General features: G+C 45.9%; 1 protein-coding gene across 1 annotated transcript in view; it reads right to left on the reverse strand.

Annotated features, from left to right (window-relative positions):
- The window catches only part of LOC148641414 (transmembrane protein 132C), a 192,704-nt gene that overhangs the window by 125,240 nt on the left and 44,635 nt on the right, over positions 1-22,829 (reverse strand). The window contains exon 2 of the mRNA XM_088617766.1: positions 9,831-10,719. Within this exon, the coding sequence (XP_088473892.1) occupies positions 9,831-10,719 (889 nt within the window). The remainder of the gene's footprint in view (positions 1-9,830; positions 10,720-22,829) is intronic.

The raw sequence follows: 22,829 nt of genomic DNA on the forward strand, positions 1-22,829 counted from the left end.
GAATGGCTCGAAAAAGTGCCTCCAGAATGTCACCGGGGAGTTAACAGAAAACACGAGCAGAGGACAGGTGGCTGGGAAGCCCTGAAGAGGCCCAATCTGATGCCAAGTCAAAAAGGAAAAAAAAAAAAATGACAGAAGCCACAAACCAAATTATCTTTATTTCTTTTCCATCTGCATTAAAAAGCAAAGCAGACAATTGCTCCTGAAAATTGGATTTCTCTTTATAAGGCTTCGGTCTCAAGAGATTAAAAAAATCAGGTTAAATCAGGTTTTCAGCTTCAGATCCCAGTAACTTCAAGGGAGAAAACAGGGCTTTTATGAGTCCATTTTTTTTTTAAAGATGAAACTATTGGGCAAGACACGAGACGGGGGCACTCGAGTGTTTGAATGCATAACTGTGTTAGAGCCAGCAGAAAATATTTTCACAGGAGACGCTGCTAACAAAGAAGCAGATGCCCCAAACCTGAATGAAGAAAGAGAAGCCAGCCAGCCCCGTCTCCCAGAGTTTCAAAACTTTCGAAGCAGCAGCTCAACAGCTTCCGCAGGCAGTGAACTGCGCCTTGAATTTCACGGATGTAGTCTTGTTTCCCCTTGAAGACTAACAAGTTGTACGCGACAAAGAATAAAAATGAAGAACGGACATGTGTCATGCACCAAAGAAAACAAGATTTGGGAAAGCAGAAGTTTTCTTTTTTCACCTGAAAAAATTAGGCTTATATCCCTATAATTGTTTCAAACATCTTGTACTACAATGCATTTAATTGGTTGGCTTTTTCCAACATGCAGTGCTTCTTAATATTTCGTTTTTTGTCCAAAGTACAAAACTAGATATGTTTTGCTTTGCTTCTTCCTAACAAGGCATCAGTTTCACTAAAATGCTCGTACATTTCAATACGCCGATGGCTGCCAGCCATTAAGATTTCAGGTTTGGCTGTTTTAAACTGTGACAAAACATCAAATCCTAATAGGTGTTCTCTATTTAGCAGACGCCTTCATTAGCATCATTCTTGCCTCGATATCGACAACTGCTGCAGGAATGAGACCTTAGTGTTCGTCCCACACGAAGGGCAGACCTCAAGGAACTCTGCAAACTCTGTGTTAACAGCAGGGTCTTGAACCATTAACCCTCCAGTACAGGCCCTTCACCTTAGACCCTTAGACACATGACCACACAAACCCTTACTTAAGGAGCTGTATTGAACCTCAAAGGCAACAACAGTACCTGCAATTTATCTTTGCAGCAATACTTCACACACTATGGGCATCTTCAGTGAATCTGTTCCTTTCTTTGTTTATTGGCAGGGATCAGTTTCCCAGCTCTCCATCAGAATGTGAACGCAAAACATCGATGTAAAAAATAAAAACGGCTTAAAAGGGAAAAATGACAAACAAAAACCAGTCATCTAGTGTTATTTTTCCTCTTGTGTAACATGTGTACACTTTTGCTGTTTGAGCGTTATTTAGAATCTTCTAATATTAGCTGACACACAAAAGGAGGAATTTAAACCCAATTTGCTTATTTTGCTGGCAATTGATCCACAGACCTTGTCCAGCTGCTTCTGTGAAGAATCCCAGTGAATCGGCTACTGTACATCACCATCACACAACTTGTTCCAGCCTCCCACAACCCTTTGTGTAAAGCAGTTCTTCCTCTTTTCATTCCTAAACAATTTGCTTCCTCTTAGTTTCTCACTTGTAGCTGCAGGACGTCTCTTTAATACCATTACATGGATCTTATCTTTTAAATTTTATGTGAATATTACTTGTTAAAGGAACGATATGCAAACCTTTCTCTGGGACAGCACAAGTTCCGGTTCTACGGGAGATCAACTGCAGAGTGGCAGAAACAGATTTTTACTCCCATACAGTATCGAACAGAAATGCAATATATACAGGTGTAAACAGAGCCACGGTTTTTCCAGATAAAAAGACAAGAGGTATGAAATGAACAAAAGGCTGCAGAGCAAAATAATCTAACGAGGTGAGTCTGCAAAGCAGATAAGTACTGCAATAATTCAGAAATCTACCATCTCGCTTTCATTATCCTTTGAAGCCATATGGTACTGAAAAGAGATTGTGCCATATGGTTATAGCATGATGAATTCCTCATGTGGCACCTAGACAGTTTGTGAAGCAGAAGAACCCGTTTCATGTGGTTCTGTTTAGCTTTCCCATGTACACTGGGTGTGTATATATATAATTTCCTTTTTCTTGTTTTGATAGAATAATTCTGTGACAAGCCTGAGCATATGTTTTCATTCTTACTTAAGTCACGCACCGATAATCAGACAAATCACAAACGAGCTGGGGGTTTTATTGAAAGAATCGTTCGGGGGAGCAGATGTGCACGGAGTCAATAAACGGCACGGATACAAATGCCTTCAGAGTAGCATGTGATAAAGAGGGTTTTTCATGAAGCAAGTTTGCATTGCACAGCGAGGGGACTTATTTGATTTATTCATTGATAGAGCCCCAGGAGTCCCTGTGGAATATGGATTTCTCATTTCATTTAAGAAGGGTTTGGCAAATATAGAACAGAGTGAGAAAACACTGGGCTGTGATTACAAAATGACCTCACTGCATCAATTAGGAGGCAAACCATAGCTGAGATCTGAGGCAGAAGCAAAAGAACAGTAAGCACCAGGACTATCTCACACACACACAAACAACCTTACAAAGCCTTATCACTCTTACAACAGGACAGAGAGAAAATAGGTAATTTCTTCTGTTTTGGACCATTAACCTTCTCTGTCAAGAGAAATTCCACACTGCAGCCCTTTGCTACAGGTGTGTCCAGGATTATCAGCTCAGTGAGACACAGGGAGGGGCCAGAGAGCTCCTAGAGTCTCCCATGTACAGACCTCTGCCTGGCCTGTCTCTGAGGCTTCAGCTTTGCCTGGTTCATACAGCACAGACCTGTCTCCTCCAAATGACCGCTCTCTCAGCACGAGACGTTCGCTCACACATGGGCCACCACATCGCCCGTCTTCCCCCCACACTTGATTCAGGAACAGAAGGATCGCGCAAAATTCCACAGACATCCGGCTACAAGTCACAATCCCGCCCCCTTCCACCGGTTTTCAAACAGCCCTCTGTAGGGACCAACGACACAAGTGTGGACAGGAAACAAATGCACCAAGCAGCTAAAAGTGAAGTTGATCCAAACCCAGTACGGAAATCCAATTTCAGCCCTGCCTCGTGGCAAATTGCTTTGAAAGCAGTGAATTTCAGACCGTTCTTTTTCTGCTGGATGAGAGCCCTGCTAGCAGTATTTACAAACATTACCATCACTTAAAGCACCCCTGCCAGGTTGAACTGTCACGGAAAACAACTGCTTTGCATGAACAAACAGCTGTCTGAGCTTGTCTTCTCTCACCCTTTTGCTCTGCAGCCCCGAGCAAATTGGTCCAGGGCTCTTTTTCTAAACTCTTTTCTTGCAATTAAGAAGCAAGGTATACAGGTTTACTGTATGTTAACATATGGAGAATCAGTACAGAAAAAAAATAGTCAAAGCATGAAAAAAGGCCAACATTTATGAAAGAAACCTAAAAAATGGATCTTCGTTTGCCTGGTCTGTACCTGCAGAAGCTGAGGCCTGTTTTCCTCCTTTTTAGTCTGTAAAAGCATGTTCAATACCGCCGTGTAGTAAAAATCTGTTTCCCCACTCTGTGGCTTATCTGTTCACCTATAGACGCTGGAATGAACATCCAGCCATGTTGATGAAGCCGATTATCTGGAATCCTTCGATAAGTAGCTGATCGATGATCCTCGACCAACTACCAGTGAAATAAGCAAGACGGATTGAAAGAACCTCCTTCTCATTTGTCACCTCAACCTGTAATATTCCAAATAATGACAAGCTGCAAAAAAGTATATGCCTGCTACATCATGGAAGAAGAAACATTACACTTCCTCAGGTTTTAGTTTTCCCTTTGAAGTATTTTTTGCACACATTACTTCCCTTGTTTAATGCATTAGAGCAGGGGTCTCTACTCCCAGTCCTTGCGCGCTCCAGTCTGTAACCTCTAAGCTATCCGTTGCTAAGGAACAGGGACCATCTACCTGTGATCAGCTAAACAGGTGATTTGATAAATGAGGCAGTTTAGGGAGCTTCAGGCACAAAAATCGGAATAGCCTCAAAGAAACCATAAGAATTTCTTTAACTGAACAAATACTGTAACAAATCTTCAAAAAAACGATTTGGGGAGACCCATGGGGATAACTGGATTGGGACTCTCCAGGTTGGAGACCCCTGTACTAGAGTTACATGTACTGTACATCTTTGACTCAAAGACTTCCAGGACTGTATGTTAAAGGTTAAAATCCTCTTACTGTTATGTTTTTTTTTTTCGCTTAATAGCAAGCGTCAAGCCTTCTGAGAAGGAGTGGTGCACACAGCTTTGCTCAGAGTTACACGCTGTACACAGAATGCTACAGGGTTGAAAACATTTAGAATTTTAGAGCCAGTCATTGTAACACAAACACTTTTGTATCTTTTTTGTTGATTTTTAACATGGCCAAATGAAGCATCTGCATTGCAGGAGGAGAACTTTGTATCACTGACTTCATTAGTAGTGTAAAGCTTACAGGGCACTATGGGGCCCGGGGTTCAATTCTGGAACTGGGGTACTATCTGTGTGGAGTTTGTATGTTCTGCCCGTGTTTACGTGGGTTTCCCTGGGCGCTCTGGTTAACTCCTATAGTCCACAGACATACATTCTCTGGGAAAATTGGCCCTGGTATGAGTGTGTACCTGGTGCGTATTAGTGTCTGTGTGCCCTTGCGCCCACTGCTGGTCGGGGTAGCAGTTTACAAGCGGCTACTCTGAGTGGCAGTAGATGCAGGGAGGGAGCTGTGTGACAAGAGCAGCACCAACTCGCATGCTGACAGTTCCAGCACCTTGAATGGACCTCTGGTACTGGAGACAGACAGCACTTGTTTTTGTCACTCAGCATTGAGCCCGTTTGTCATGTTCAGAATTAAAACAAAAAGAGGATTACATTTCAGCAGCACGTTTCGAGCTTTCCATGTAACAGGACAAAACATATACTGTACCATAATTTCCACAGCAGCTAAAACACGTCTCTGTGAATATGCAATTCAATCCTTTCATTTCGGGTGCAGGGCTGGGTACTGGTGTAATTGCTCGGGCTGTATTTTCTGGCAAGTCGGCTCTGTACACATGATGCAGAGCAGCAGCCGATGAGAGCTGTCTGCTGTGATTTCTGATGCTGTGCTGGGGCCGCGAATACAAGAAGTCAAGGTTACTGCTGGTCCCCTCATTGTTTCTGCATCTGAAGCACTTGACGTTACATAAGATCGCCCACGGCAATGAGGTCAGAGCAAGCCATCCTTCCACAAAGTCTGGCATTTTCTGTTTCTTCATTTGTTCTCAGCCTGAAAGGCTGTCTATAATCTCCGTCTCTCTTGCACAGAGAGACCGCGATTGCTCTTCGTTGAAGATAAAGGCAGGAAGCACTTAGCTGATGTCTTTCTAGTTAGGCTTTCCAGATAGGTCTCCACACACACACACACACACACAGCCCCAGATCCAGGATGCTGAAAAAGACCTGCCTGATTCAACACCGTGATGCTACCTCTGTTCCCACAGGTACCAAAGCTCAGTGGAAGTTGTAGCACATCTCCACCCCCCTCTCCGTGCAAGACCGGAGACTGTCTGAGGCCGGAGGAAGAATGCAAGCAAAGGTATGTATGCAAGGATTAAAAGGATTGACACAGGGATGAGACAGCAGCTAGCAATCGTTTAAAACAGCCCCTCTCCGCTGTTTGCCCAACACCCCCTCAAGAGGACTGACAGCTGGGAGTTTCCACCGACTTTTAAATGTCTATATGACACTGAGTCAATCAATGCACCAGGAAGCCCAGCGTCCTGTTATACATCCTGCACTGGATAATCAATCCACTTTTACATAATTATATCGTTATTAATTTCTTTAGATACGCGATTCCATATTATATTCCCTTTTAATCAAATTCTAAAAGTATGCTTGTTGACTCCGGTATCACTTTAGTTAAAGACTTCATTGCTTAAAATGTTTAGGGAGAAATGGTATACTGGTGTGTATGTTTTCTTTAAAGTACCGAGACCAGCTATATACTGTATGTTTATGTTCCAAAATTAATATCGTTTATGGTCTTCACACACGTTACATTATGCTCCTACTCTTTTTATGCTCAGCTACTAAAATTTCCCTTCAGTGGTAAAATTCCATATAAATATTCAATACTGAAACAGGCACAGTAAAGACATTTAAATCTTTCTACGACCAACCAATGCACCACAAGTGCCCCTGTCGGTCAACCAATCATGTACCGCAGTATTTTGCGTCATCGCGCGTCATGATGCGCGAGGCCGTAGCCAATTACCTCCGGTACGTGTCTGTGCCGCGCACTTTGAATGGCTGCATCTGTATAGCTCCTCCCCGCTCTCCATCATGTTCCAGAGATCCGCAGTCCCTCTGTGGGGATCAGGAAATACAGGCTGCAGGCCAGCCCCTGTGAGTGACACGATGGTATTGTCCTGGTACAGGGTAGCAGGGCTCAGGGCAAGATCTGTGAAGTGCGTGGCATCACAAAGACAGAGGATGGGAAACCGTAGGGAGACCCTACCATCTCTGCACGGCAGAAAATACAGGCAACATGGTGTCCAAAGTTCCCTGTCTATTTAACTCAATCTGGAAGGGCTCTCCAATCCTGAAATTAATATGACATATAAAACAGAGCCTCAGCTCTACTGCTGCACACAGTCCGTTTCCCCTTGGCTGGTGTTGTCCCACAAGATGAGGCACAGGACAAAGTCCTGCTCCAGGATCCCCCACAGCTTCTCCAGCAGTCACTTGACACACACAGCCATTCAGATCGGGCAACAGAGGTGAGTGCTGCAGAAAGATGGTGCCCTTCTGCTCCCAGGGGAAACAGTCAACAGTCAGGGGAATCATCCCAGCTGCTGCAGTGCCTGGACGTGTTGCGGCAGGGGGTCTAGTGCAGCAACACAGGTAAAGAACAAGCTCACAAGCTTTCTGACCAGAACAGGATCCACACTGTATATCACCTGGTCAGTTTTGTGCCAAAAGCACGAAAATAAAGTCTGCACATTAAATAAAAATAATAATTGCTTACACTTATATAGCTCTTTTCTGGACACTCCACTCAAAGCTCTTTACAGGTAATGGGGATCCCCTCCTCCACCACCAGTGTGCAGCCCCACCTGGGTGATGCGCCAGTCCGCTCCACACACACCAGCTCTCAGTGGGGAGGAGAGCAGAGTGATGAAGCCAGTTCAGAGATGGGGATTATTAGGAGGCCATGATTGGTAAAGGCCAGGGGGAAAATCGGCCAGGACACAGGGGTTACACCCCTACTCTTTTCAAGAAACGCCCTGGGATTTTTAGTGACCACAAAGAGTCAGGGCCTCGGTTTTACATCTTATGCAAAGAATGGCACTATTTTACAGCAATTATAGTGTCCCTATCACTATACTGGGGCATTAGGACCCACACAGACCTTAGGGTGAGCGCCCCCTACTGGCCCCACTAACACCTCTTCCAGCAGCAGCCTTAGTTTTTCCCAGGAGTCTCCCATCCAGGTACTGACCAGGCTCACCCTGCTGGGCTTCACTGGGCTGCCAGCTGTGAGTTGCAGGGTGATATGGCTGCTGGCTCAAAAAATGAACCCTGCTGTATTTCCAAACCATTCTAAATCCTGCTCTTATTAAACCCTCCCACCCTTCCCTTGGACTACAGCTTTGCCTATCTGTAGGCATTCTAGCAGTCCTGTTCCCAGGTGTCAGCAAACTCAGGGACGTTACAGTGACTGTTAAATTACTCCCACAGCACTTTTCATCCTGTGGCATCACCTCTCGGACAATTCTCTCGTGTTTATCCCACAGGCGAAAGATCAAGGGATTGGGACAGGCAGGTCCCGTTTTTGGTTACATCTTACTGTTCCTCGTTTTCTAGCACACTTCGGGTCCCTCTCCCTGACCTTGCCCTGAGATGTCCCCACTTTTACAGCTGATTTTGAACTTTTGGCCTGTAGTACAGAATGAAAAGTATTAAAATGCACTGGAGCTACTTAGAGCCTGGTGTAGGATTAGCCAGAACCAGCCAGCTGTATACAAGGACAGGGGTTATTGGAAAGAAGCTGTCTGTGCTCTAAGCCTCTAGGTGAGATGGCAAATTGATTGCAGATATTCTGAATTTAAAAAAAATGTGATGGGTTTTGCTAATGCTGTTGGAGACTATGAATTTTAAGTCATGCTTTATGATTGCAGCGCTTTAGAAAGTCTCAGTAAATGTGCCAGAAAGAATTTGTTAAATAATCACATAGCTGCTTTCCATGCCCTTCATTGGAGCTCCTTACTGGGTTAATAACATCCACGCGCAGGACCAAAGCTATCCACTGCACAGTGAAGTGGGGAAGCTTACTAATGTGGCGGTTTTGTTAGCTACAATCCCCAGGGGCAAGGAGAAAGAGTGCACTGAAGAAACGCAGCCTGTCTTCTGAGCAGGCCTCTTTGCAGCAGTTGTATTCTTGCTCACGGTAATCACTCTCCCTGTGCTGCCTTTTCAAAGACACTGCCCAGGGTGCCTCCGATTGCTTCAGCAATGCAAACAGCTCTCTGTGACCAGCAGGGGGAGTGCCGTCCAGGTAAGGAGAAAACGGTTCGGAAGCCCAAAAAGGCCAAAGACAATCTGAAGTAGAAGCAGTAATTTTATTCTAGGGAAATACATTTCCTTGATACTGCCAATAAATTATTTTTAAGACACTAACCCAAGAAATAATGTATAAAACCTATACATTATACGCCAGCAGCCATATCACCCTGCAACTCACAACTGGCAACCCACTGAAGCTAAGCAGGTGTGAGCCTGGTCAGTACCTGGATGGGAGACCTCCTGGGAAAAACTAAGGTTGCTGCTAGTAGGGGTGTAACCCCGGTGTCCTGGCCAAATTTCCAATTGGCCCTTACTAATCATGGCCTCCTAATAATCCCCCTCTATGAATTGGCTACATTACTCTGCTCTCCTCCCCACTGATAGCTAATGTGTGGTGAGCGTTCTGGCGCACTATGGCTGCCGTCGCATCATCCAGGTGGATGCTGCACATTGGTGGTGGTGGAGGGGAGTCCCCATTACCTGTAAAGCGCTTTGAGTGGAGTGTCCAGAAAAGCGCTATATAAGTGTAAGCAATTATTATTATTATTATTATACAGGAAAAATTCTATACACTATGCAAAAAAGATTAATCTGCTATAAAGGTGTGATTGTTTTATTTTATTCCAGTTAAATAACAATTAGCTGGATCTCAGTGTGGGTTAATGAGCTGCTGACTGAGATACAGTGCACCCCTGCATATTGCTTGAAATTCAGAACAGGTCGACTATCCAAGCCCCAAATACGTGTTTCTATGTTGCTGCAAAACGCACGAAAAACAAAGGACCTGCAAACCAAAAGAGCTGTTTTCAGAAACAAATCAGATCATGTCTGTCTGAGCCTTTATAAGTACTTCATTGCATTTAAGCATCTCCTTGCACTTGTGCATATGACAAATTATATGAACGGAAACTAAAAACTGTGAGCATGCAGCTGCAACAACAACTTTTAGTCTCCTGAAAACCACACAGCACCTCCAAGGAAGACGTCTGTAAGAGCCAAACAGATCCAGCACTGTACTTATTGAAAATGAAGGCATGTAGGTGCTCTTTTAAATCCTAATTAGCCAGCAGTACATAACCAAGAACAGGTATTTTGCTGTAATAGCTTATATTAGAGGTGGCTATGGCCTTTCACAAGCCTAAATTCACCCACCTCAGTGTGAACTGATCCACTGTAGCGCTGGTGCCCATGTGAATACGAAAGGTGACGACCTGCCCCTGTTTCACTGGACTGGACGGCAGCCAGATCTCAATGTTGTCATCCAGCCTGAGCCTCGTCACCTCGGGGTCCTCCTCCTGGGAGTGGGTAAGGTAGACGGAGCCAATCCGCTGCAGGGAGGGAGTGGCCTCATCCTGTCCCTGACGAATGGCGTTGTTCCCCTTGCGGGGATCCTTCGTGCTGCACTCTCTGCCGCCCTCTAGTGGCTGCACCGTGTAATACAGCTCCACACTGGTGACTTCCCCCTGCTCAGAGGCCTTCTTCCGTCCCTGGACCCCTGAGCTCGGGTGGAACCAGAGGGGGAGGAGCTCCAGCTCTGCCACGCAGATCCCTAGGTTGCCCTCCAGCCTACAGCCAGCCATGACTTCCTGCGTCTCCTGAAAGGCGAACACTTTGATACAAGGCAAATTTTCAGGCGGGGAGGCCTCATCCCAACTTCGGCCGGCCAGGTAGAACAAGGTCTGCACCCGGGGCCGCTGGAGGTGCACCCTGTCGTTGACGATGTGCGCCCTGATCTTCCAGTTCACGGTCGCCTGGGAGGGGCTAGAGAGGAGTCGCGGCACGGACTGCAGCAGCTCCAGGGGGACGGGGGCCTCCGCGGAGAGGTTGCCGTAGCTGCAGTTGACGGAGGGGATCCCCTCTGCCATGTGGATGAAGAAGGGCTCGGTCCGGGCCTGCAGGCTGGAGTTCCTCATCACCTCCTGGCCGGCCTCCTTCAGGAAGAAGGAGGACACGGCGTTCTGGATCTGGAAGGACACGGGCAGGTAGGTCGAGAGGGAATTGAACCGCGGCTGGGCATCAGACGCCCCCCGGCTCTCTGCAGCTGGAAGACAAAAGTGGGAGATCACTGGGAGATGAGAAACCCAAGAACGGCCACAGGTCATGTATTTATTACATTTAAGACATGCTGAAAAAGAGGAGAAAAGAAACAACGTTTCAGCTGTGGAGCCTTCTCCAGGTGTCTGTATTTATGACGCTGTGGTTGATGGTGGTGTTGAAAGTAATAAAAGCTCCGAACAGACCACAAAACCCTTCTCGCAGATTCTCAATTGGGACAGGTAAAAACTCTCTTTTTCAGTAACCCACTCCCAGCTTTGTCCATAACGGGGCTATTTTGTTAAAAGGGGGGCTTCCACTAAACTCTAGGCTTCCTGATTCTCCTTATATTCATTATAGGTACAATTCAGATACCTGTTAAAAACACCCACCATCACTCGTGCTGAGGGAGAGACTCAATTTGCAGCTGACAGAGTCGGCAGAACCGGTCCAAACGGGCTTGCTTTGGGTCGGGGGCGATTCTTTGCCTCTCTCGTATTATGAAGTAATATAAACAATAAAGGACGCAACAATTCAATTCAATTTATATAGTGCCTTTCACAACACGGTTGCCCCATGGCACTTAACGAAGAAAGTGACCCTACATGTTGTGAATACAGACCAGAAAAGACCAGAAAACAACGGAGGAACCAAAAACTCCGTGGTAAGGAGAAAAGAAACCTCTAGGGGTCCAAGGTCAACTGGCTGCCCAACCCCTTTGGGCATGCTAAGATTACAGAACTAAAAAAACGGAAATAAATGAATAAGGGTATTAATCCATCCATCCATCATGTCTTCTGTATCTCAGTACTCCATGCAGATCTCGATAGACCAGCACACAAGTTCCAGCCAGCCTGAGGAACACGAGTGGTGGAACAGGAATACTATTTGGTTATTGACAGAGCAACGGAGAGCAGCCCCAGATACTACCACTACTACAACCTCAAGTATTTGCTACCCACAAGCCAGTTTGAGAAGCTCTTGCTTTATTCGCCACTCGGCAAAGTATTCCTGTATGCACTGCCCTGCCCCGAGACGTCTTTGCCTTCCCGCTACGCCCAAAAGCCACACTGGAGGTGCCCGGCCCATCGTGGGAGAAATGTATAAGACACAGGAGTTTCGGGAGGGAACCAGGGCCAGAGGCCTCCTATTCTGACTTGTACACAACCTGCCCCAGAGGGAACAGCCCTGCAACCTTCCAATTTACACAGAAGCCTGGAAAGAAATTCTGTGCTGAGGTCTGAGAAAATTAGACATCTTTTAGCCCAAGGGAACGGTAATATCAAGGTTATGTACAATAAAATAAACAGAGATGTCAGAGAGAGGCAGAGCACTGGATAGGAACATCAATCTTTGACAAACCAGAGTCTTTGTTATTCTTTATCATTGAGTATTCAGGGCTCCAGCAAAAGTACTAGGACGCTCTTTCTTTCTTCATATCTTCCCAAGATTCCCTCTCCCTTTCGGATACCCTGATTTCCATTTTAAGCCGATACACATTTACTAACAATAAAACCTTCAGCCTTTAACAGACGAGACAGATTCTTGCTTCTTGTTTCCCAAGGCTTTACAGTGATGAAAGAAATGTGGGATGAATAAAGACGCTGAAACCTTTAGCAATCTCACTTCAAAACTGATGAGATCCTACCAAGACACGATACAGTCGCGTTTTATTAAAAAGAGAACTTTACAGAACTTGGGAAATCCCTAAGGATTTGCTCAAAGCACCTATTTTAAGGAGTTATTTCCTCTATGGTTACAGATGCTGCTTCCACGCTCCCCAAGGAGATTTCCTGAGCTTTATGAAATTCCCGAGATTTAATTCAGTTCCAGCGTTTTCCAGAGGAGGACGAAGAGAAACAAATTAACCCGCAGAGTGACTGTTCCAACACCAATTTCAAAGAGTTACCTGGAGACTCGAGGAGATGATGGAGACGGTCAACTAAACCATTCAGACTTCAGGAGTTTTTTGTGATTGAAATCCCCAATTCGCATGTACTGTAATTCCTCTCCAGGTTTTGGTAAAATATTTCAACTTATTTTGTTTTGCACTGCAGAACCAATTCTGTGGTGCGCAATTATAAACTCTGTGTTAAACCACTATAACTCTAACTCCAGAACCACATTTATACAGTTCAATATTTGTTTTGAATACAAGTTCCCTTCCATCCAAGGTGACTTTATCCTTGGTTGTTTAAGTAAATAATACAATAATACTAGCTATTCCATTGTACAACTATTTTTCGATATTATCATAAGAAAGGTTATTAACTAGAGGCTAATCAGCCCATTTGGTTGTTTGTAGCTAACTGATCCTCGGATCTCATCCAGCCATTTCTTGAAGGAAACCAGAGGATCAGCTTCAACATGGCTCAGCAGCTTGTTCCAGACTCTTGCACCCCTTTGTGTAAAGATGAGTCTCCTGTTCTCAGTTTTAAATGCACTTCCTTCATAGGTTCCACTAATGTCCTCCTGTTCATGCTCATTCTGAAGAATGTGCTGGGCTGGCTTTGATTTTAAAATTTAAAGGGTCGTTTGATTTTATGGACCATAAATCCTTATAGACTCTTTATAGACCAGGCTTATCAACTTCAGTAGTGCTTTCTGAACTGCCCTGTGACGAAATACCTCAATAATATTTAGCCAAAAACATATGTGCATCGACATTGAGGGACTATTGCTAATATTATTCAAATTCCCAGCATTGCAATTTCTCCATTTTCAGGTCTAGAAGCTGCAGGGCCCTTTTTCAAAAACCAGCACATTCTAAGTTCGGAACATATTTTGAGAGGGTTTTCATCTGGTAGATGTGTGACAGCTTAAAAACAACAAACCTATCCCGTTTCCTGCTTCTTCAGTTCAAATTCTGGAAAATATTGAACACAAAGAGAAATTAAGCAGCTCTGTTGTGGCAAGGAGCACAGGTTCCCCAAACATTTAGAAAAATTATCAACTCACACAATAAACACTGCAACAGACACCTCAGAGTGCGGTTTCTATAAAGTGGCTCATTTCATGTTCGAAATATGAACAATCCTAAATACTACTCCTTTCCAGAAAAGGCTTTTTATAAATGCCAGTAAAGAAGCTCAGAATTAGAATTTTTTTCAAGTCTTTGCAAAACATCATTAACATCACTAATTAAAAAAAAATTTTAAGGGACACAACCACCAAATGATTCAAGAAAATTTCAGTGAATCCTAGCTACATAGCTAGAAATTCAGATTCTAGCTCAATTGCTTCGAGATCCGAAGCCGTTATGTACAACATTTTTAAATCTGTCCAAAATGAAAGAGTGCTATTTTTTCCACTGTCTGTAAGACATTGCTCAGTGTGACTGATCGGCCTTCTGCAGTCACACCATTGAACTGCTGTGACTTGCTTTTCTGTTTTGAATAATTTCTCACATGCTGAGAGTCAAATTCATTGCTTTCTGAAGTCAATAGAAAAGGAGTTTGTGTCACTGAGGAATTACTGTAGGTCCCTTTCCAGTCATTTAACAAAACCACATTTACGCACTTCCCTAGTATTTTCAATCACATGTTGCCCAGGTAATATTATTCATGCTCTGGCAATTTTTCTGTACAGTTCTGGTACAGGACTACAACCTCCATTTAACATATTTTGCAGCCAAAGAGTTCTATGTTCTATCATGTTTCCGTCTGAAAAAGAAAAACAAACGTAGTCGCAAAACCGTCTACAGTCCTGCCCTTCAAAAATCGATCACTTGAGGAAAATGTATGACCCACTGGTGCATTAGGGATTGGTCAGCGACAGGCCGACACTAATTCGAAAGTCTTTCACTGCTCAAAGTTAATGAGCCACTTTGAGTAAAAGAGAGCCACATTATTTCTGCGCACACAGTCCTAAAAAGGGCTCTGACCTTATTGCAAATGGCCGTCTCTACTCTGACGTACAGTAATCTGTCAACGTTAAGATGCGACCGGCCAAGGCCTTTGGCCTCTCTCCTGTCCCAGGCGCTCATCAGCACTGTTCCTGCCCGTCAGGCTCAATCGTTTCAGGCAGCAATCAGGCTGTTGCATTAAATCATCCGGAGCAGGGGGTCTCCCGCTGAGATGGGGGTCACCTCGGTGACGAACCGCCGGCCTCCCCGCGATATGAGCGCGTGTGCGGGCCCAGGTCTCCAGGGGGTTCTTAAGATGGGGGTACACTCCGCCATGAATCGACCTTGGACATGGCGACGCCCACCTGTGTAAAGTATCATGTCACCATCGTTAACCCCTCCTCTTAAGGACGCCTTAGCCCTTGCTTGTTTTATACTCATCTCCCTGCCTCCAGTTCCAGCCCCCCGTGCTGTATAAGCCAGACGTTCCTGCCAATCTGGGCTTGGTTTTGGAAGATGGATGCCCGGAAGCCCACCTACCCGCGAGTCCAGGAGCGACTCGACGGCATAGGCTTCACAACGGCGTCCTGACCATCGTCCTGACCATCGTGACACAACAGCGTCCGGGATTAGGGAGTGTCCGGTCCTGTTACCCCCTTTTATTCCCCCGACCCTCGGCCGGATCCCGCTCCGGCTTTTAACTCTGTCTGTCTGTCAGGATGGATTAGCCGGTCTTGGACATTTGCTACACTCCTAGATTTGCCTCGGACTCCCTCGGACTGTTTGCCTCGGCCACACCTTCCCCAAACACCAGCACACCATGGCCTTTTTCTCCGGGTTTTCTTCACTTCCCCCCCAGATTGTGTTGTCTGCATAGGGTCCTGGAAGAACGCTTCATGACAGTATCCTTCCAGCTGCATGGCCAACCAATGGAGACAGCAATCAAAGAGCAAACAGCTCTGAGCCCTGAGTGCTCGCTTGACCGCTGATACCTGATCCCCTCCTCCAGGCTTGGTGTTGGCCGGTGCAGGACGGCACCCTGGATCAGATGCCAGAGCTCACCCACACAACACTATTAAGAGATCCCAAAAAACCCAACCAGCATGTCTTGGGAAGGTGGGAGGAAGCCAGAGAACTGGGGAGAAAAGCCACACATTCACGGGGAGGACATGCAAACTCCCCCCAGACAGAAATCCCGGTTAGTATTGAACCCAGGACGTGCGTCCAGGAGCAGGTAAGAAGACAATAGCGGAGAGGAAATGAGTGGCATTAATCCGGCAACGGCACGCCGTTTATCATCCACGGCAACTGCATTGAAGCCATAATACCTCATTATGACAGTCATCCAAGTCATCAGAGCATTGCTTACATCCCTTCTGATTAAAGCCAGCGGTAATTATTTTATTTATTTTTTTGCTGCCGGGTTGATTTCCCAGGAGACGAGCACCTCCAGCGGCAGCCGAAAACCTCGCAGACATAAATCTTCAGGTGCCAGCTCCGGCTCTTCCTCTCGCCTCCTCATTAATGCCTCCCCTCTCGGCGCTCCCCTGCCCCGAAGTCGAGAGCGGGGGCCATTATAATTGGGGGCCTTCAGCGCTGCTTCTTGGAAAATCACACACTTTTCAAGGCTCATCCGTGGCAGCTGGTGACAGCCCAGCAGGTGCAGTTGTCATACCAGCATTAAAAGCGTGTTTAAGAATAATAAGTAAAAAAGAAGAATGCAAAAGCTTTGGTCTTTCCTCACCAGTAAACAAGAGGAAGAATTTGAAGCTCTTGAAACCAACACCAGGATGGCTGTTCTAATGGCCATTACATTGTGTGTCTCATGGAGAGCCAGCTGTGGTCTGCAAAAAGACCAATTCCTAACACAAGAAATCGTATATGGGCAATAAAGCGATCTTATTATAACAGCTAGAATTTGGACTAAGGGACTAAGCCACACTGCATGGGTTTATCAGAAAAGCAAGAGTGAGCTTGGGCATGACATACCCAAACCTCCACAAATATTCTCTCTTCCCTCTCTCTGTATTCGGTGAAAATGGTCCCATCGATAGTTATTTTTTTCGGCTCAGTAAGTGGAGCTTAAGAGGTCATCCTTAAAGGTGAAGTAGGTTTCCTTTCAATACTGCACAGCCCATTTAAATGGTAAAAATGACCTTGGCTGGAATTTGCATGGACCCAGTGTTGAAATTATAAGACTCCTTCTGTTTATAAGATCTGTCGGGATCCCAGCCCCTTAAAACCACACAACCCTTAAATAAATAAATGGATCGTTGTTGCTGCCATTCTTCTTTTTCCTGCCATGTCCACAGGTTGAAAATGGAACTGCCATACTTACTTGACAGGGAATGACACAGGGAGGAGAAAATCACAAATTAAGACGGGCTGCAAACTAACAGAGGTCCGCTGGCTTTCTCCATTGCAAAATCTAAAGGCAGTGACAAGGGAGAGACAAGGCCAAGTGAGCAGATTAGGCAGGGATTGGGAGAAGTACGTCTACGTGTACGTTTCTGCCAAACATGTTGAATCCACTTGCACATTTCATATCCAGTCTCAACAGAGCAACACAGACCAAGACGAAAATGACAAAACACTAGAAGAAATGTGCATTATGTTGTGTGACCTTAGCCTCTCAAACCCCGGCCATCTGCAACAAGGCGAGGAAAGATATATGAAGCACATACTGCCTGCATCTGGTCAAGAGCTACAGGTAGAAGGAACAGCAGGTGTGTGTGACCCTTACATAATAGGAAACACATGCAAAACTGCACAGCTTTGACACTGCCGACTCTATCCTTCTATTTAGGTACAAAAAATGGACTTGATCCATGCACGAGCTTCTGACATGGTCTGACTGAACATCACCTGGCAAGCAAACTATGGCTTAATTATAATAATAATTAATAATTGCTTACACTTATATAGCGCTTTTCTGGACACTCCACTCAAAGCGCTTTACAGGTAATGGGGATCCCCTCAACCACCACCAGTGTGCAGCCCCACCTGGATGATGTGACGGCAGCCATAGTGCACCAGAACGCTCACCACACACCAGCTCTCAGTGGGGAGGAGAGCAGAGTAATGAAGCCAGTTCAGAGATGGGGATTATTAAGAGGCCATGAGTTGAGGCCTGCCCAGGAGTTTTTTTAAACTGGCCCATAAAGGGCACCAGGACCAGATGCAGGAAATTTCCACAACCTTCATAGGCGCTGGCAAGGGGGCCCCGCTGGCACGGGGCTGAAACTGGAAGACAAAAATGGATATCCTGGAAATACGGTATTTGATTAGCTGGTAATGCAAATTGATTTCAGCCTAATTTAACATTTTAAGCATCGATTAAAAACTGCTGTGCAAACACACTTCAAGCAATCCATCATGGCCTCAGCCAGGATTTACAAGCGCCACCGCAGAACCTGCCAAGACGCAGCAGCCTAGGAAATTCTCCTCCAGATCTCGCCCCTCTGCCCTCGCGTCCGACCCCCCGCTGCTTCCCAGAGATCGCACTGAAACGCATAGATCACGCGCCAAACAAGAAACAGTCCGGCCGGGATCCAGATCAATGCTCGCAGAAACAAGTCCATTTATCTATGGATTTTTTTTTGTTTTAATTGATCATTTATTTTTTAAAAAACAACCAAAGAAAAGCCAAATAACGTGTAAGCTAATGACTTGCTTTTGGATAAATTAGATTTGCAGCCTGCTGAAGAGTTCAGAGTACTGCCTGAGAACTAATCAAACATATATAAAAAAAACAACTGCCCAAGCGCACACTTCATTTTATTTTGAAAATTTATTCTATTGATTTTTCCATCTGGACGTTTATGAAAAATGAGTCTTATTACACATAAAAATGAGATCCAGTTCAATTCATAAAGTATAAATTTATCATAGATTGTTTTTTTTTTGAGGAGGGGGGGGATTATAATTTTATCACCTGCTTCCTTTCAGTTGTTGATTTATAGGTTTGGCAGATTTGAGAGAAATGACAAATCCCGGATCGAGGAGGTTACGGTGCTGTGGAAACGCCTACAAGTTTTCCTCAACAAGTGCCGGGGCGTCTCCTCATCCGCCCCAGAGCAGCGCTGGCGCGGGCTGACGGCCCCTTCATCCGCCCAGTCCGGGAGAAATAGCGCTCTGCCACACATTAATAGGAGGTTTCAAGCCGGCAGCTGCAGTTTAACCCCTTTGTGGCCGTCCGAGGGCGAAAAAACAATTTAAAACAGATTACATCCCGCTGACAGTGGAATCGCGACTCTCGGAAGCTGCCGGACGCCTCAAAATTCAGTCCACAGCACCCCCCAGAAAGCGTCCTGCCCCCAGTTTTGTTCCACGGTGAAGCCTGAGGAGGGCGCCACTGAGCCACCTGTGTGATGCTAACAGCCCTCAAAAGGCAGAACAGAGCAGAAAGCATTGGAAGTGATACTCAACACCGTTCCTGTTCCTTTATTGTTAACGTTACAGTTCTGTAATAAACAACATACACAATTACACATAATTATGCACGGATCTGTAATCAATGTATACAGGTCTAAGAACATTTAAATAGTCTAGACAGGCCCATCTAACAGGTCTGAAAAAAACAGAACAAGAGGAAGCGATTCAGCTTCTCATCTTCCACGCTCTTGCTGAAAAGAAAAGTACAGCTCTGTGTTTTCTCTCTTCTTTGCCTTAAAGTGCTCCTAAAGGTCCATCCTCTGATAAGCTCGAAGCAAGTTTGCTCGTAAACCAGACTATCGACAAAGTTCCGAACATATCGGGTGATTGTAAGATCGCCGCTTGCTCCAAAATATCCCCTGAAGCCCACACTTCCAGTCTCAAACTTCAATCTTGATCTCTTGCTGCCTTTGGGTCCAGTGAGGATGGCCTGCGCTGGTACTGAGGTTTGCCTACAAATACAACACCTGTCGGCGCATTAAAAGTCACCTTTGAGCATAGACCTTATCCCCATTTTGCCAAATGTCTTCTTTATGAGTTGCTGTGTTTCCTGTATTCTCAGTGCCTGTTGCATTGCTGTGAAAGGGCGCAATTTCAATTATGTTAATGTGTGCTGTATCTAGAACGCTCCCTTTTCAATACCCTCTGAAACTGGCCGTCACGATTGTAGTCCCTCCCCCTTAAGGGCGCTCCGGCTCTTTCACTTCGGACTTGATTTTGTGCGCCTGCCCCCTGTTTCAGCCTCCTCCCAGCCCACCTTAAAAGTCAGACGCCCACTCAGTTCAGGGCTCTGCATTGATTCCCGCATCGTGCGAGGCCGGGACCTGGAATCTCCTGGCTCCGTTATGGTTTTATTTTCTGTTCCCCGCTGGTTCCGATCCGGTTCTTGTTTTTATCATGTCTAGTCTTGGATGGACCGCCCAGCTTTGGACCCACCCCCTGGACACCTGCGCACTTTGGACACGCCCCCCGTTTTCATTCCCGACTCCTGCATGCCTTTTTCCCCTGTGTTTTCTCACTCCACCCCGGATTGTTTTGTCTGCATAGGGCCCTGAAAGAACTCTCTTGTTACATTGGCCCTCTGAGTCATTCCTGCCTGTCAGTATTTCTGTCCCTCGTCGGCAAAGGAGATGACAGGGCAGACGCACGAGGCATCAGTGGGGTAACAGCGTGGCGTTAGAAGAGCCCCACTCTCCTGGGAGGAAACAAAGACAAGCCCAGCAAACGGGCATCGGCGAGCGTTATCCCGCTTCCAGAAACCAGACCTCCCAGGAGTGACGAGGGAACGGATTAAGCGATCAAAAGGCCGCGAACTCGGCAAATGAATTTCTGATGAACCCATTACTGCTCGAAAATGACCGTGAAAATAAAAGGTCTGGAACAGAAGAGCTTGACTCTGATTGTTCTTTCATAGCGAGGTCTTGCAGCCAATCTCTGACACAGATAGAACCTTCCTGGAACAAAAACACTCCCAGAATCCTGGACAGCAAGGTTCTGTGTGGGACAGGGGTTACAGACGTCTTCGGATCTGGTGTCTGGTATCCCCCAGTCTTAAGGTGCAAAGTTAGGGTCACCAGGGTGCAAGATGCATATGGTGTACGGAAGGACGAAGGGGGCTTGTATTGCCCCCAACACGAAAGAAGAGAGACCCCAAATATCTGCCCCAGCTCCAAACATCCAGCTGTGGTAAGGAAGTAAGAAACAATTTAACAGGAGCCGTGAAAACGGTATCCTGCACTAACACTTCTGAGCTGCACGGTTAATGGACATTCTTTTTTCCCCCGTAGAGCATTATACAAGAAAAACTGAATTAGGAGAGAGAGAAGAAGCCATTGTAAATGTATCTGATTTATGTGCATCCTGAATCCTGGCTCATTTATCTTTCATAATGTGGACATGTCCTAAAAAAAGGAGAGTATCTAAAAAAAAAAGGATCTCAGGCTATTAAAATGCAGATAATTCTTACAATAATTAATCCGTTAACATTCTCTTTGGCTTTGCGCTGAATGGAGAATGCCTAATGTTTTTCAAGACCTCATTAACTTAATGGCAAAATAGTGCAGCAGACGACTCGCATATCATGAGAATGTGCCATTTCTGGGAGCGATCCTTCCTGCGCCGCTCACGTTGAAAGCGAAACAGGGTCTCGAACGGAAAGCAGAGCCCACCGCCAGCTTTTCTGGGCATAATGATGCTTAACACAAAACGACGGAACTGCCATTAAGACGTCAGACCCCTTTGAGTTGAGCACGAGTTCAGGAGGATGGAAAATAAAAGGGCCGTGTGTCCCATTGAGCTGTATTTCAATGCAAATCGAGAGCATTTTAGCGGGGAATCTTTCAAGGTAGACGCACAACACAGGATGGCACATGCACAGAAAAGTCCCAGCAGAAAGCTGACAGCTGGGGGCACACTGTGCATATTTAAAAGGTTGTTACTATGGGATACTAGGACATGCAGGACCCAATGTTACAGGCCTCATGAATAGGAGCCTTAGCACGTTTTTGGGATAAAGACACCGAGGATATTTTCCGCTGATACACCAATGTGCACCTCCATGTGTACCGTGCATGTTATTCAAAGGGGCTGTGGACTGAGCTGTGGTGCCCTGGGTTCGAATCTCACCAGCCCATGCCTTATTCAGAGCACGCCGCATTGTTGTGGGCCTGTGGTGCCCTGCGGTGTGACTGGATGTGAGCTAGTTAATCCCCTGGGACACAACGTCTGAGACATGAAGAGGCGCGAAGAAGAAAAAAAAAAAGGCAGTTGTGCCCCGGTCTTTCGGCATAAAATATTGACAAGTGTCTATGGGCAAGGAGACTGGAAGGTTTTCTGCAAAGTTTATAGACAGCACAGAGCTGCACCCAGGCGAAATCTGGGTGAATAAGTGTCTGTCAGCCCTGGGAAGTGGCTGCAGCTTGCTTCAGGCTCACAGACAAGGTCAATTACCTGTTAAATTCTGACAACTCTCCGTGGAGGGTCTTAACACAATCATAAAGTGAAAAAATGGTCTGGTCTCCAAGAACTAGCCAGAAATACACCCTAGCGCAGGGGTAGGGACCTTAATTCCTTGGTGCCTTAACACCTTAAACATACGCACATTAATCCCACGCCACGGAAGGATTCTGAACCTCCCAGAAAAATGAGAGACTGAACTGACCCTTAATTGTTTAATTAACCCAGCGGCTGCAGAGCACTTTCATAGTGAAGGGGCTGGTGGAGCAAAGAATCCAGGTGGCAAGGTTGACCCCTCCAGTCCGTGTTTTATCACTTGCACAGCCTCACTAACTGTGTGTCATTAACGCACCGTGCGCACAGGGGCTGTCTGAAGCAGCAAGCAGGAGCTGTGCGAGTCCCAGTTCAGGGAGATGACCTTGGTGCCTTTGTGCACAATGCTCTCCTGCTCTTCACTCACAGAGGGAAAAAAAGGGCAAAGCGCAGAAGAGCATTAATTGCAATTTGGGTGACCACCACAAACGCACCCTTTATTTTTTCTCACCCTGGATCTTCTGCTCTGCTCTCACGTGCCCACTCCTGCTGAGTGCTAAGAAGCCAATCTGATTAATTCAATCTCGGCTCTCGCAGGACCCAGACTACGGTGCTCATTCCGAGCTTCGCCGGGCTGCGATTTCCTTCGCTTTCAGTAGTGTTGATAAGAGCAGCTTGCCCACGAGTGGAAGGAAGTGAAATTTCACTAATTTCATCTGAACATCAATTACCAGTCACTGGCAGGATCTATTGTTTTTCCCCTCTCCTCTCTACCTGCAGTCTTGTTTCACTCTGGGATTGATGCCTCTCCGCTGATAAGCCCGCCAGGAGAGAGCTCTCAGCAGTGTCCG

Source organism: Lepisosteus platostomus, chromosome 24 (genome assembly GCF_059453375.1).
Source record: "Lepisosteus platostomus isolate fLepPlt1 chromosome 24, fLepPlt1.hap1, whole genome shotgun sequence".
Taxonomy (NCBI): Eukaryota; Metazoa; Chordata; class Actinopteri; order Semionotiformes; family Lepisosteidae; genus Lepisosteus; species Lepisosteus platostomus.